The sequence below is a fragment of the Belonocnema kinseyi genome, chromosome 2, assembly GCF_010883055.1.
Source record: "Belonocnema kinseyi isolate 2016_QV_RU_SX_M_011 chromosome 2, B_treatae_v1, whole genome shotgun sequence".
Lineage (NCBI taxonomy): Eukaryota > Metazoa > Arthropoda > Insecta > Hymenoptera > Cynipidae > Belonocnema > Belonocnema kinseyi.
In genome coordinates this window covers 174,314,494-174,329,661 of record NC_046658.1, presented here as the reverse complement: position 1 = coordinate 174,329,661, position 15,168 = coordinate 174,314,494, and the positions used below count along the sequence as shown (strand labels likewise).

At 27.0% G+C, this 15,168-nt stretch overlaps 1 protein-coding gene and 1 long non-coding RNA gene across 2 annotated transcripts in view; one reads left to right on the top strand and one right to left on the bottom strand.

Moving 5' to 3' along the window:
* The window catches only part of LOC117168250 (basement membrane-specific heparan sulfate proteoglycan core protein-like), a 1,113,250-nt gene that overhangs the window by 438,917 nt on the left and 659,165 nt on the right, over positions 1–15,168 (bottom strand). The window contains exon 7 of the mRNA XM_033353751.1: positions 6,932–7,080. Within this exon, the coding sequence (XP_033209642.1) occupies positions 6,932–7,080 (149 nt within the window). The remainder of the gene's footprint in view (positions 1–6,931; positions 7,081–15,168) is intronic.
* On the top strand, positions 95–3,782 carry LOC117168255. Its single transcript, XR_004466475.1, has 5 exons — positions 95–170; positions 272–423; positions 532–633; positions 3,021–3,383; positions 3,577–3,782. It is a non-coding gene; the product is annotated as an uncharacterized LOC117168255 (long non-coding RNA).

The following is a 15,168-nucleotide window of genomic DNA, read 5'->3' as shown; positions in this document are numbered from 1 at the left end:
CAATTATATATAATATGTTGATAAAGTTTTGTGTTTTTAAAACAAGTCTGAGACGTATTGGCTTTATCTACTTGCGTACTTTAGTTCATGTTCTTAGTCAAACATAGTGGCACGATTCCACCATAATAAAATTCCTGTGTCTTCTTTTTATTTTTGCTGATATTGCAAATGTAATTTCTGTAAAAAAATATATAGTTTTCTGCAGAGATATTCAAAAATATTAGTTTACGCTAATTTAACATTAATTTAATTCTTTTTTTTTATATTTTAGACGGGCAACGCAAGGCGACATTCCATTCGGTTGAAGTATCTGGTGCCGAAGAAAATTGATATGTAGATGTAAAGAAAACTAAAGGAAAAACTGACATAGCCTGGAAAACTGAAGTCAATCAGGAATCACCACCTTTAAAGGCATTCGTTTTTGTAATACATTAATATATAAATTTTATTTTTTTATAACAAAGACACGTTTTTAGGCCACCTTTATTTTTCATTTCCATGACGCTGATAAATCTGAAACCACTCAATTAGAAAACTTGTGTATGGCATATAAAGAAGGCACTACAGAAAGAAGCGTTCAGAAATATTTGCTGAAAGCGCTTGAAAATTGTGGATAAGTTTCCAATTCAAAATGTAAGCATAACTAATTTTTTTGTTAAAATTCATCAATCTGTCAATAATTATTTCCAATGAAGTATGATGGTCATTTTAGGCCAAAAAGATAATTTTGTTCGAAAATAAAAAATACAGATGCTTCATATAAAAATATTCAATAAGTTTATCTATCCCTCATTCATTCTCCGTATCATATTCTTCTGATAACCCAGTTTGCGGAGATGTTAAAAACGCTTTTAAAGTGTTCATACAAATGGACTCTAACAAATGCCAATTGCTCATTACTGGAAGGTCCAAAGAAATATTTGAAAAAAAATTCTAAAAAGTTTTTTTAAAGAATTAATTTATTCAATACTTTTACCAACTGTCTTTGGCAAAATTAACTTTTAATTTTTGAAACATATTTTCTCAGGAAAATGCTTCAATGAGTATTTCAGATGTCAAAGTCTTATCTACTAATTCTATTCGTAAAATTTTTAAGAATACTGATTAAGAAAGATGAAGAAATAATAAGGAAAATACTAAGAGGAGGTTTCGATTAAAATTTTCCTTCCTAACCTTCTTTTTGTATTTGTATATATTCGTATTTGAATCGTCGAAATATTGGAAGGTTTGGAATATTATATGGAAATGAATGAACCTTTGTTTTGTTCGATACATAAAAAGTTATCATTTGTTTAAACGACTTGATTGAAATTGGAAGTTTTATTTTATGAAAGCATAGCCCACAGCCAATGGGCAGTATCAGGCTATAAATACAATTTACAGTTTTGCTTAATGATATGTCGCTGAATTGAAAATTGTTTAAAACATTTATAATTGTTATAACAAAAATATTCTTTGTAATAATGCAACGTTGTCAAATTAAAAAATTTGCAATGCTACAATAACTAATGGAATATTAATTATCATAGATTTAAAGTTACTAAAATAACAAAGGTTACATGTAACATCCTAAGTAATTGTGATATTTGTGAGAAATTTGAAACTTACTGCGCTCGAAATAGCAGTTTTTGAGCACAATTTAAATACGATTATAAAAAACACAACAAAAGAATAAACGGATTTTTAATTCATCTTACTTATTTAAAAAGCATTAGTTATTATATATGGTGGCTAAACATGTATGTTATGTAATAGATACGGGAATTTCTTTGAAGTAATTACACATTTCAATCATGGTTTTTTATACAATATTGAAACTATATGAAATATATTGAGATGCAGTATTCATTCTATAGAAAAAAAAATAAATTCCAAATGAATCGTCTTCCATGTTGATGCAATTGATTTACTATGCTTCTCTTATGGAAGCACATATCACATTATATTTTATTTAACAAAATAAATTGATGAACATAAAAAATTAATTTAAAAATCATACCAAAAATAGCATGCGCGTAATAAAAATAATTTCTAAAATGAAGAATATTTCAGAAAATATTAGTTCCTTAATCGTGAAAATTCATAACTAGTTTTCTGAATGCAGTAGTAGATGGACTTTACTTTGACCTGCTGATTCATATGATGATATTGTATACAATACAGTTCACAATATTTGTCTTTATTTAACTTAAAAAAAAAATTAATTTAAAAATCAGGGACAGTTTGTTATGGTATTAATAACTATCGATTCATGTGATAAACAATTGGTTATTATGCGAAATTTATTAATAGAAAACATGTTGATTCTGCAATATTATCCAATGAATTAACAACTATTATCTGAAAATATTCCAAACATATGGTTATTCATGTTATTAAATTCATAAAACACAATTTTGTGAAAAGCCAAACTCCTTTTTTTGGATTTGGTTACATTTCATGTCCGAAATTTGTTTATTTTCCTAAGAAAATGATCGTCTATTGTAGCTTGATTATAATAATGCATATCTCGAGGTCGCTACGTTTGTTTGTCTGCTGAAAAGAAGGCACCTTCTATAATTTATATTTCCACAGATTAAATTTTCCCTTCTTGTGTAATGAACAAAATCCCTAATAGAGAAAAATATGTAGAAACGGAAATTTTTTGTTTTAATTTAGCTTCTAGAATAGGTCGAAGAAACTTTTTCAGCACTTCTGATGTTCCTCGACATTAATTTTTCAAATTTAAAATCGTATTGTATATAACATTTTTATAATACTATATTTTATATAATTTGCTGATAGAAATGTTCAGGATTTTAAAGCACGTACAAGCTGTTTCCTTTATCTTACGTTCTTAACTGTAAACCTTGAATTAAATAGAGTCGCACGGTTCTACAATGCTAACATTCTTGTGTATTATTTTCGTTTTCGCTGACTTTACAAATGTAATTTTTTTTTTAAATGAGTTGTACAAAGAAATTCAAAAATTGAGGTTCTGTTTATCTGTTATAAATTTCCTGTTTGGTTTTCTATTTTAGGCAGAGCAGCGCACGGCGACATTTCATTCGGTTGCAGTATGTGGTGGCGAAGAAAATCCATATGTAGATGTAAAAGAAACTGAGGGAAAAACTATCGTAACCTGGAAAACTGATGTTAACCAAACCTCACCACCTTTGAGGGTATTTTTTCCTCGAATATTTGATTACAAAAATTTGGAATCCTCATAATAAAGAATCATTTCTCAGGCCACTAATGTTCTTCATTAGCCTAACAAGAAGCGAACTAAAGTCACGCAATTAAAAAACTTGTGCAAGGTATATAAGGAGGGTACTTGGGAAAGAAATGTTCAGATATTTATATTGAAAGCGCTTGTAAATATTGAAAATTGTCCGAACCAAAAGGTGAGCCTTATTCATTTTGTTGATTGAATAAAAAACTGTTACTTTTTAAAAATAAAGTATGATTGTTAGGGTAAGCTAAAAAAATCACTTTTTCAAAAAATAAGAAGCGTGAATAAATAAAAATTTATCGCGTGATATCCCAAAAAGAAACTCCATTTTTTTAAATTTTTATATACAAATATTTAATTTCCAGGGAGCAACATATTCTGTACCTAATTCATTCTCTGTATCGTATTCTACTGATAATCCAGCTTGCGGTAATACTTGGAATGATTTTGAAGTATTCAAGCTAGAAAGTTTATATAGTTTATAACCGCTTATAACTGGAATGACCGACGGGACTGTTACAGGTTTCTGAATGAAAAATCAATAACAAAAAATAAAATAATTCAAACAACATAACGTGCTTCACAAAACTTTTTTTTTTGATTTGCTGAACCTTCGCGGCATAGTGGTTACCCAGATTATCACCTTTTTTATTCACAATTTTTTTCCTCAAGGCACTTAGTGGCTTTTTTGGTCGTTGCTTATGAATCTGGAGCCATATTACTAAAATTTAAAATGGCAAATTTAATGTGGTCGAAAATTTCTCAAATGAATGAATTTTCATGAAATTATTGGATTTTCATAAAACTTGTTACGCTGGTGTTTTCGAAGTCGCTGATTACAAATCTGAATTCGGTCTTCAGAAATTCATCATAAGGGATCCAATATGGCGAAAAATAGTAACGAAATTAATACGTTCTAATGATATTTCGAATGTGGGGGTTTTAAGGCCATGTGATGAGTGGGTCACGTGACCAGATTCCGACTTTATCGACACTTTTTGTATTTCCTTAATTATGAAAAACATTTTTTGTTGTAATTAATTTTTTTTGCTTTTTTTATAATTATTAAAATTTAGAACCCGACCCCCCTTCCTTAGTACTTCTTATTTATTATATCTAATTTTCAACTCGATGTAGAGTTTCTGTGAAAATAAGTTGAAAAATAAAAAAAGTGGCGGTAAGTTAGGAATCTGGTCACGTCACATGGCCTTAAGGGTCGCTGATTATAATTGAATTTTGATTTTAACCTGACTTTTAAAATTGGCAACCCAGAATACTTCTAGAGGCCAAGATTCATGAAAATTAAACATTTTTTTAAAAGGATCATTCAAGATATCGGATCAGCCATTTTGAATTATGCAAAAATGGCTCGACAACTTTTTCGAACATTTTTTACCATTTTGAACCCGCCATTTTCGATATTTAAAATCTAAATTCAGATTCGTGATCAATGGACCCAAAACCCCTATAAGGTTCATAAATCCATAATATTAGTTTGATAGAAAAATGTATGCCGAAAAGGGTTAATTATCCCTTAAACATTGCTGGTTCCAAAATCGTTTCCTCTCGAAGTTATTCTTAAAATTGTTTTAAATTATTAAAATTTTATAAAATATTACTAAAATTACCGATAACAATATTTTATGTTGAAGAATGATAAGCAATATTGGTTTAAGTGAAAATAATCCATAAAAAAGGAAGTCTGTAGAACTGAACATTTTTGTTTTGTCTTACTCTTGCAGTAGTTTAAAATAACTTTTCCAGCTTTCGAGATTTTTCTTAACGTTCGTTTACTCCACTTAAACCAGTAAGGATAGAAGTATTCTTATCTTATGATACAATGTTATGAATATAACAAATTATCTTTTTTTAAATTTAATCTCTCTTTTCAGCTTAAATATGATACAATCTTTTGCATATATTATTTGTTAGAATAAAAGTTTTTTTTCCAAATAAAAATGCTTCAAATTAATTTAGTTGTCGTGGCAAATGTTAAAAATCTAAAACAAATATTTTTTCTATCATTTTAAGAATCCAAATATTATAACTGATGTCAATTCATATGAAAAACATTTTTTATAAGTAAATCTGAACTACACAACAAAAATTAATTTTAACCATTTTATTTGCAATTACATTTTCTCTGACCGCCTCTTAACAATTTTTGAAAACTGATTGTATTTTAATAAATGACGGCTTATTTTCCTTGGAAAGCATTTTCTACAGCTTTACAGTTTCCAGTTTTAAAAAATAACTAAATCATTTTTAAAAAATTGATAAGAAGCGACGGTCAGAAAAAAATCAGTTGTAAAAAACATAGTTTAAATTAATGTCTTTTTTTGTTGCAAATTTTTAATTTCTCTTTACAAAATAAAGTTTTATATTTATAATGACATCAGTTACTATATTCTGATTCTCAAAATCATAGAAAAAATATTTTTTACAGATTCAAACAAAAATTAATGTACAGGATTTGTAGAACATTCATTGTTGATTTTTTTTCCAATATTAGAAATTTTATATAGTTAAGAAAGTGATATTTCTTGATAGTATCAAAATTGAAAAAAATTAGGGGTATGATTTTCACTATTTATTCTCAAAAGTATCATAAAATAGCAACATTATGTCTGGCAAGAACCAACTTATTTTTTAGCTAATAAAGTTTTCGGATAATATGAAGCTATGTTAAACTATTTCGGTATTGAATGAGCTGGAATAAACAAAGAATATTTTCCATAATATCTGCAAAAATAGGGGATACTTGTCTCACCAAAATAAATAAATTTCCGACTTTAGATTTAGCAAAAAAAAAATTATTTTATGGTACACACACGAAGGAGCATCTGATTTAGAAAACGATCACATCCATTGTTTGGCAATTGACGCATAAATTTAAAAGTTTAATAAAAAGCAATAAAAAATCTTTTTTATTCAACAAAAAATTGCATCAGTAGTGAAATATGTTATTTTGAATTTGAGATAATTTTTTAATTAAAATTAAAATTATTTCTTAAAAAAAAGATCCTACTCCATCTTCACTCCATTGGGAATCGAACCACAAAATTTCTGATTTCCGGTCAGGTGCTTTTCCAATTAAGCTATTAGAGCGGTCAGAATAAGAACTCTTAATTCAAGAACATAACGCTAATTTTTAGGTAGGTGTTAATGGTACAAGTAATTATTTAAAAAAATTTTAATTTATCAGCTATATGTGTTATATAAAAAGTTTTTGAATAATTACTTGTACCATTAACACCTAGCTAAAAATTAGCGTTATAATCTTGAATTAAGAGTTCTTATTCTGATCCCTCTAATAGCTTCATTGGAAGAGCACCTGACCGGAAATCAGAAGTTTTGTGGTTCGATTACCAAAGGAGTGAAGATGGAGTAGGATCTTTTTTTCAAGAAATAATTTTAATTTTCATTTAAAAATATTATTTTCCATTTATTCTTATTAAGACGTAAAGCATTTTCTATTATTGAAGATTCTTAACTTGATCGATATTGTGCAGATTTTCTGCCTGCATGGTTTGGAGGGTAGATCTACTGTCGGTAAGGTAATCTCTGATGATATAGAAGATAAATTAAAAAATTTTGACAGAATTTTCTTCACAACGTAGCGCCTTATATTAGAAATTAAAATTACTTTTTTAACTTTTTCCTTTATTCCATACAACTTTTCAAATAAAGTTCACATTTCGTGGACTGAAGTCTACTTACCATTCAGCACGTGGACCATTACGCTGGCAGGATTCGCGTTACTAGGAATGCAGGTGTAATTTCCGCTGTCGCTCAATCTGGCTTGTGTCACCAAAAGCTTGCTCGTCGTCCCGCTTTCGGTTTTCTCCGTCTCCAAGGAAACACCGCCCCTGCGGTGAACACTATTATCAAAGATACTTACTTGCATGCTGCTTTGCACCACACAATTTATATAGCTTGGGAGAGGTAATTCAAAGTCAGATAATGCAGAATTAAAAATCAAGACTGACAGGGAAAAATATTGGAAAACATTGTTCAAGGCTAGAATGTAAGCAAGGATGTGTTCGAGTCCTATTGGGGCGGCGCACAGTGGGCGGAATAGGGAATTTACTGTTCATAATCCACTACAGACTACAATTCTTGACCAATTTTAATGTTTTTTCAAATGCTCAGAATTAAATCCTGCAGAACGTCATTAGCCCCGATTTTTTAATTTTTCTCTGTAAAATTTATTATTTAAACAAATAGAACTCCACAATCTGACATTTTAGGAATATTATTTTCTTTCTGGGAATAAAAGACAGGAGAAGTCGCTTTCTATCAAAATTATTGCAGATTTATTTCAGGAACATGAATATTAGGTTAAGATTTCGGTTAATTGTTATAAACAATTAATAGAAACAATTAGTTTCATACGATGCTTAACTGCAACAATAAAATTTATCTTGATTAAAAATGCCTAAATATCTCGTAAAGGTAGTATTAAAAATGGAAAATAACCATTTGTTAACAATAAACACTATTCTAAATTTGACAAGAAACAAATTGTGTGATCTTATTTTTTTCGAAAATGTTTTTCTCGTCAACCAACTTTCAAATTAATTCTAAATGATGATACATAGGTGCTAAAAATAAAAATGTTAGATATTTTCATTGTTAATAACAATATTATTAACAAATTCAAAAACGTAGCGTTTCCTATCGGAAAAGATTATTTTTTCTGCTAAATCCTGTTGCAGTTTTCTAAGTGGTTGTAATTCATCAAGAGAGTGTGGCAATAACTCGCTACTGTTATTATTATTATTATTATTAGAAAGTTTTGTTATTAATTGTCACCTGTAGCAAGTTTTGCGACTAAATGAGCGGTCTTTTCATCTTGATCATGGAATTATTAGAAAATTTCTAATTAAAAAACAATTCCAATGAGATTCATTGAAGAAAGGCATTTTTTAATAGAGTATTTTAGAATAGCAAGATAACATGTGAAAATAGTTTTTCTTTTATATTTGGTTTCTGATTCACAATTCTCTATTATTATTAAATAATAATTTTAATTCAGAGGAACTGAGAAAGTTTCTTAATTAAGCATTACTATCGAGATGCATTAAAATAAACATTATGAAAAAAAACCGCTTATTCAGGCGCAAAATTGCTACAGATGGCTTTTCATTTAAAATACTGTTAATAACAATAAAAATAGCGAGTTTTCGCCAAAATTTCTTGATGAATTATAACCACTCAGAAAACTACAATATGATTTAGCAGAAAATACAATTTTCTTCTGATGGAAAACGCTAGGTTTTTGAATTTGTTTATAATATTTTCATTAACAATAAAATATTTAACATTTGTATTTTTTGCAGCTATCTATTATAATTTAGAATTAATTTGAAAGTTGGTTGATGAGAAAAACATCTTTGAAAAAAAACACATAATTTGTTTATTAGAATATTCATAATACAATTAATTATTAGCTGATGGTTATTTTATATTCTTAATACTACTTCTACGAGACAGTTAGGCATTTTTAATCAAGAAAAAGTTTTTTCTTATGATTGAGCATCGTATGAAAGTAATTGTTAATATTAATTGTTCCTAAATCTGCAACCTAACATTCATGTTCCTGCAGTACATCCACAGTAATTCTAATAGATAGCGACTTCTCTTAAGTCTTTTCTTCGGAGAAAAAGATAGTATTTGTAAAATGATCAATTTTGACGTTCTATTTGTTTAAATAATAAATTTCGCATGCTGTAATTAAAAAATAGGGCTTAATGGCGTTCTCCAAGATTTAATTCTGAGCATTAAAAAAAACATCAAAATTGGTCAAGAATTTTAGTCTGTAGTGGATTATGAAAAGTAAATTCCAGATTCCTCCCACTGTGCGGCACCGTGCCGCACAGTGGGAGGAAATGCACTTTTTTCCTTCAAAAATGGTCAGAGCCTTCAATTTTGGTCCGATTCTGAATTTTTAAAAATTAATTTCCATCAGATTCTGAAGAGCTTGACGCTCCGAACTTTTGTCTCCCCTATTTTTTTATTAATAATTTTCCCACTTAAAGTATGGAAAAACGGAATTTTGTACATAACGATTTTGTACGCTTTAGTAACTTATCAGGAAAGCTTTATATTGTTTCAAATGAATGTTTAATGACTTTAAGAATACAAGTAATTGGTTTATTATGCCATTTATTTGCTACAAACAAATTTTATAAACAAATTGACAAATCGCCTTATTTTCAGTAAAAAATTTTTTTCGCTAAAAGTGCTTTATATTAATGAAGGAATAACATGTAAATACAAAAATAATTTGAAAGTTTACAATAACCATCGTTATAAACAATTCTTTTAGCAAAATATTGAAATTTGAGATTGCTTCATATTATAATTTCATAAATCGCCAAAGCGACTTCAAGTGTTCCTTAAAATGATAAATATTTAATAATATTTTATCAAATATATGAATTGACATTTTTATAAACAAATTAGATAAACAAATTCAAAATTGTTGCGCTTTCCAATAGAATTTTTTTTTGCACTGGCATTGTTTTAAGCTATTGGGCGAATGACTGCTACTCACGAAAATATTAGAAAAGTTAACAATAACAACTATCATTAAAAATTCTTGTGACAAAATATTTAAACTTAAGGCCATACGATGAGTGGGACACGTGACCAGATTCCTACCTTACCGCCACTTTTTTTATTTCCTAACTTATGTTCACACGAAACGTCACAAAACGTTGAAAATTTGGTATACTAAAGAAAAAGTAAAGGGGTCTGGTTTTAAACTTAAATAATTATAAAAAAAAAATTCTTTTGTAAATAATTTTTTTTTTTTTTTTTATAATTATTAAAGTGTAAGACCAGATTCACCTTTCTTATTGTTTCTTATTCATTATCCCAAATTTAAACTCGATGTAGCGCTTCATGTGAAAATAAGTTGGGAAATAAGAAAGACGGCGGTAAGGTAGGAATCTGGTCGCGTGACCCACTGTTCACATGGCTTTGAGGTGGATTATTATCAGAAGGTTTTCTATTGAATGAATCTTATCATTCAGTGTTATGATTCATTCTTAATCTATTGCGATTGAAAACTTGACTTTTTCTAAGTAGAACTGCCAACAATTGGAATTTGTTTATGTTAATTGTTTTAATAAATATAAGGTGTTCTATTTTACTAAATATTATCAAAGATACATTTTTTGGGATATCCGTAGCTATTCTACCATTTAAGAAAATTGAAATTTAATGAAACCTTAAATTTGAATATTTTGTCACAGGAGTTGTTAATAATAGTGGTTATTGTAATGAAAAAATTCGATTATCTAATTTGTTTCTTCAAATTTAAATTGGAATATTTCATTAAATATTATTAAATATTTATTATTTCAAGGAATACATGAAATCGTTATGGCGATTGAAGGTAATTATAATTTTAAAAAGTCTCAAATTTTAATATTTTTTCACAAGAATTGTCTATAAGAATGGTTATTGTGAACTTTTTGAATATTTTTGTAATTAAAGGTCAATCCTACATTAATATAAAGCCCTCATAGGAAGCGGAAATTTTTTTACTGATAATAAGACTACTTGCTAATTTGTCTATGACATTTGTTTATAACAAATAAATAATATAATGAACAAATTATTTGTATTTTATAAGTATCTAATAATTCATTTAAAATAATATAAAGTTTTCCTATTCAATTATTAAAGCGTAAAAAGCAATGTACAAAATTACGGTTTTTCCATATTGTGAGTGGAAAAATTATTACTAAACAAATAGGGGAGGCAAAAGTTCGGGGCGTCAAGCTCTTCAAATTTAATTTAAAAAATTCATTCTTAGAATATTTGTCGGCAGATAAGGTATTTATCGGAAGAAAAATTGTTATTTTTCCAGGACAACTTTTTAGTTAGGAGATTCATGATAATTTTAGGAAAAATTCATAATTTATAATTGAATTTTGTGATTCTTGAAACAATTTTATTAAACAAATGCATTATTTTGTATCTGTCAACAGAAAAACTGCCTTTTTTCTATGTCCATCTTTTAATTGGGACCTTTATAGTAAGTTCAAAAAACTCATGATTAGTTGATAAATTTTATGATATTTGAAAACAAATTTAATCAACAAATGCATAGATGAGGCATTTTTCGAAATAAGAATTCGGTTTTACGTGACTACTTTTTTAATTAGGAAATTCGTGGTAATTTCAGAAAAAATTCATAATTTATTGATAAATTTAATGATTTTAAAAAACAATTTTCATAAACTAATGCAACATTGGGGCATCTGTTGATGAAAAAATTCTTTTTCTTTTAAACTCAAACTTCTTAATTAGGATCTATGAAATAACTTCAGCAACATTCATAATTAGTTGATAAATTTTATTATATTTTTACAAATTTAATAAACAAGTGCATAGAATATGTATTTGTCAAAAGAAAAATTAATTCTTTTACATGACAACTTTTTTAATTAGGAAATTCGGGATAATTTTATAATTTATTTATGAATTTGAAGATTTAAATAAAAAGTTTAATAAACAAATGCTTTCTTAGGCATCTGCCTACGGAAAACTGTTTTTCTTTTTCGATGCCAAACTTTTTAATTAGAACCTTCATAGTTAATTCAGAAAAATTAATGATTAGTTGATATATTTCATAAATTTTCAAGCAATTCAATTAAACTAATGCATAGATGAGGCATTTGTCGACAGGAAAATTCTTTTTTCTAATTCCAACTTTTTTAATTTAAAAGTTCATGATAAATTCAGAAAACATGTATTGATCAATTTCATTGTTTTTTTAAAACAATTTTAATTTTAAAACTCCAATTTTGGGGCATATTTCGATCGAAAAATCTTTTTTCTCGATTTAATACTTTTTCATTGTGATCTTCATAGTCTATTTTTGCGCCATTCTTCATTAGTTTATGAATTTGTCTGCAAATAACAAGTGCATCATCCAGGCATCTGTCGAGAGAAAAATTGTTTGTTTTTTTAGGTCAATCTTTTCAATTGGAAACTTTATAGAAATTTCATTGACATGTATAACAAGTTGATAAATTTCATGTTTTCCTCAAATAAATTTAGGAAACAAAGGCAGAGGTGAGGCATTCGTCAAAAAAAGTTCTATTTTTTTTCGATTACAACTTTTTTTATTAGGAACTTCATGATAATTTCAAAAAAAAAATCTAGTTTGTTTATAAATATAATGACTTTTTAAAAAAATTTTATAAAATAATTGCATTATTAAGGCATGTATCGACGAAACAAATTTTTTTTTCGATGTGAGTATTTTGAATTGCGACTTCATGAAAATTGCAGAAAAAGTCATAATTAGTCGACAAATTTTATATTAAAAAAAATTATAAACAAATGCATTATCCTGAAGCTTCAGCCTCAGTAAAAGATTAGAAGTAATAAGATACTGAAACTAAAAGGACTGAGATTGGAAAAGAATTGGAAATTTATGGTAATTTCAGAAAAATTTATAATTTATTGATCAATTTGATGATTTCTTTAAAATGTTTAATAAGCAAATGTAATACCAGGGCATCTGTCGACGGAAAAATTCTTTAATTTTTTTTTTAAGTCAAACTTTTTAACCGGGGCCTTCATAATAAATTCGGCAATGACAAATTTTATGACTCGTTAAAACATATTTAATAAACAAATGCATAGATAAGGAATTTGTCAAAAGAAAAATTCGTTTTTTCCGATCTCAGCTTCCTTTATTAGAAAATACATTATAATTTCAGAAAAAAATATTTTTCTGGTAATTTTTTGATTTTTTTAAACAATTTTAATAAACAAATGCATAATTGGGGCATCTGTCGACTGAAAAATTCCTTTCTATCAATATCAAACTTTTTAATTGGGATCTTCATAGTAAATTCAGCAACGTTAATGATCATTTGATATATTTTATGACTGTCTAAAACAAATTTTATAAACAAATGCATAGACAAGGCATTTGACGAAAGAAAAATTTGTTTTTGCCATAACAGTTCTTGTTAATTAGGAAATTCATGATAATTTCCGAAGGAAATCATAATTTCTTAATCAATGTTATGATTTTGTACAACAATTTTAATAAAAAATACATTATTGGGGTATTTATTGATAAATTCTACGATGATTTAAACAAATTTAATAACCATACGCATTATTTGGGCATTTGTCGGCAAACAACATTTTTTTCAATCTCAGTCCTTTCAGTTTCAGCATCTTATTACTTTAATTCTTTTAATAAAGCTGAAACTTTAGGATAATCATTTGTTTATAATTTTGTTTAACAAAAATATATAATTTATCAACTAATTATGATTTTTTCAGAAATTATCATAAAGTCGCAATTAAAAATACTGAAATCCAAAAAAAAAAAGAATTTGTTTCGTCGACGCATGCCATAATAATGCATTTGTTTTATAAAATTATTTTAAAAAGTCATTATATTTACAAATAAACTACAGTGTTTTTCTGAAATAATGACAAAGTTCTTAATTAAAAAAGTTCACATCGAAAAAAAAAAATTCCGTTGAAAAAGGGCTGATTGATGAATTTGTTTATTGAATTTGTTTATAATATTAACAATAATAATCTCAAGAAGAAACTTCTTTTTTATCACAATATATGTCATAAAAAAATTCTTTCAAAAAATAATTTTTTATAGAAAATTTTTTTTTATTATGTAATTTTCTAATATTTTTAACTAAGGTTACTCTATAAAACTTAGACAATTTCAAGAATATTCATGCTATTGACAAACACCGGGCACGTCAAATAGAAAAAAATGAATATTTGTTTCGTCATATTTGTTTATTCATACAAAAAATCGATAGCGTAATTTAAAAATAAAAATAACTCTCTTAGGAATCTAATAAGCTTTTTTCATTTTTTTTTTGTCCAAATCGGTTCATATTTGTCGACTGTACATTATTTTTAATTAAAAAAGTCATTTTTCCCAACACTGTGCGCCGCCCGGGTACCTTTTTTGAAGGCTTGGCGACGCCAACCCACTTTCTTCTCACACAGAAAATTTTTCCAGTCAATCTAGTTAACAGCTCTTGGCTTTTTTAAATTTTAACCACATTGCTGTATTCACAACGAAGCAGATAAACTTTCGAGTAAAAGAAAAGAGTTTTTAAAAATGGGCGAATTTGGAACCAGTTGATTGAAACGAAAAAAAAATCAATTTTTTTAATAGTTGGTGAATTTTGAAAATAAAAAGACGAACTTTCCATAGAAAATTTAAATTTGGAACCCTAAAATAAATCTCTTCAACACAAAAGTTAATTTTCTAGAAATATTTAAATTTCCCTCTAAATAGCTTAAGTTTTATTAAAATATTTGGATTTTTAACCAAATTTTCGAGTTTTCAATAGAAAAAGTTGATTTCCAAAAAACTGTTGAATTTTTGAGCCAAAAAAAAAATGAAATTTGTTCCAAAACAGTTAAATTTATAACACAAAAATATGAGATTTTAACTTGAATAATAAAATTTCTACCAAAACAAAATTAATGTTTGAAAATCATTTGAGATGAATCGTAAACAAAAAATGTAATGTTAATAATTCTATGAAGAAGATTTTCATTTTAAAGAAAAAGCAATTTAATTCAATCTGAAAGGTACAATTTTTAACAAAACATTTGAATTCTGAACCAAACCTGATCGTTTTTCATCCAAACAATTGCATTTTAAAACAAAAACGATGTTTTTTTTTAATTCAGGAGATTAATTTTCTAAAAATGAAATAACTAAAATTTCAATCAAATAGATGAACTTTCAACCAAAGAACAGTTTTTTTAACAAAGCAGTTCAACTTTCCACTAAGTAGTTGAATTTTTGAAAAAAAGATGACTTTCTGAAAAACATTGCATTTGCAACCAAATTAATTAATTTTTAGTCAAAGAGTACCATGTTTAACCCAGCAAAATGGATTCTGAACGAAAAATATACTAGTTGATTT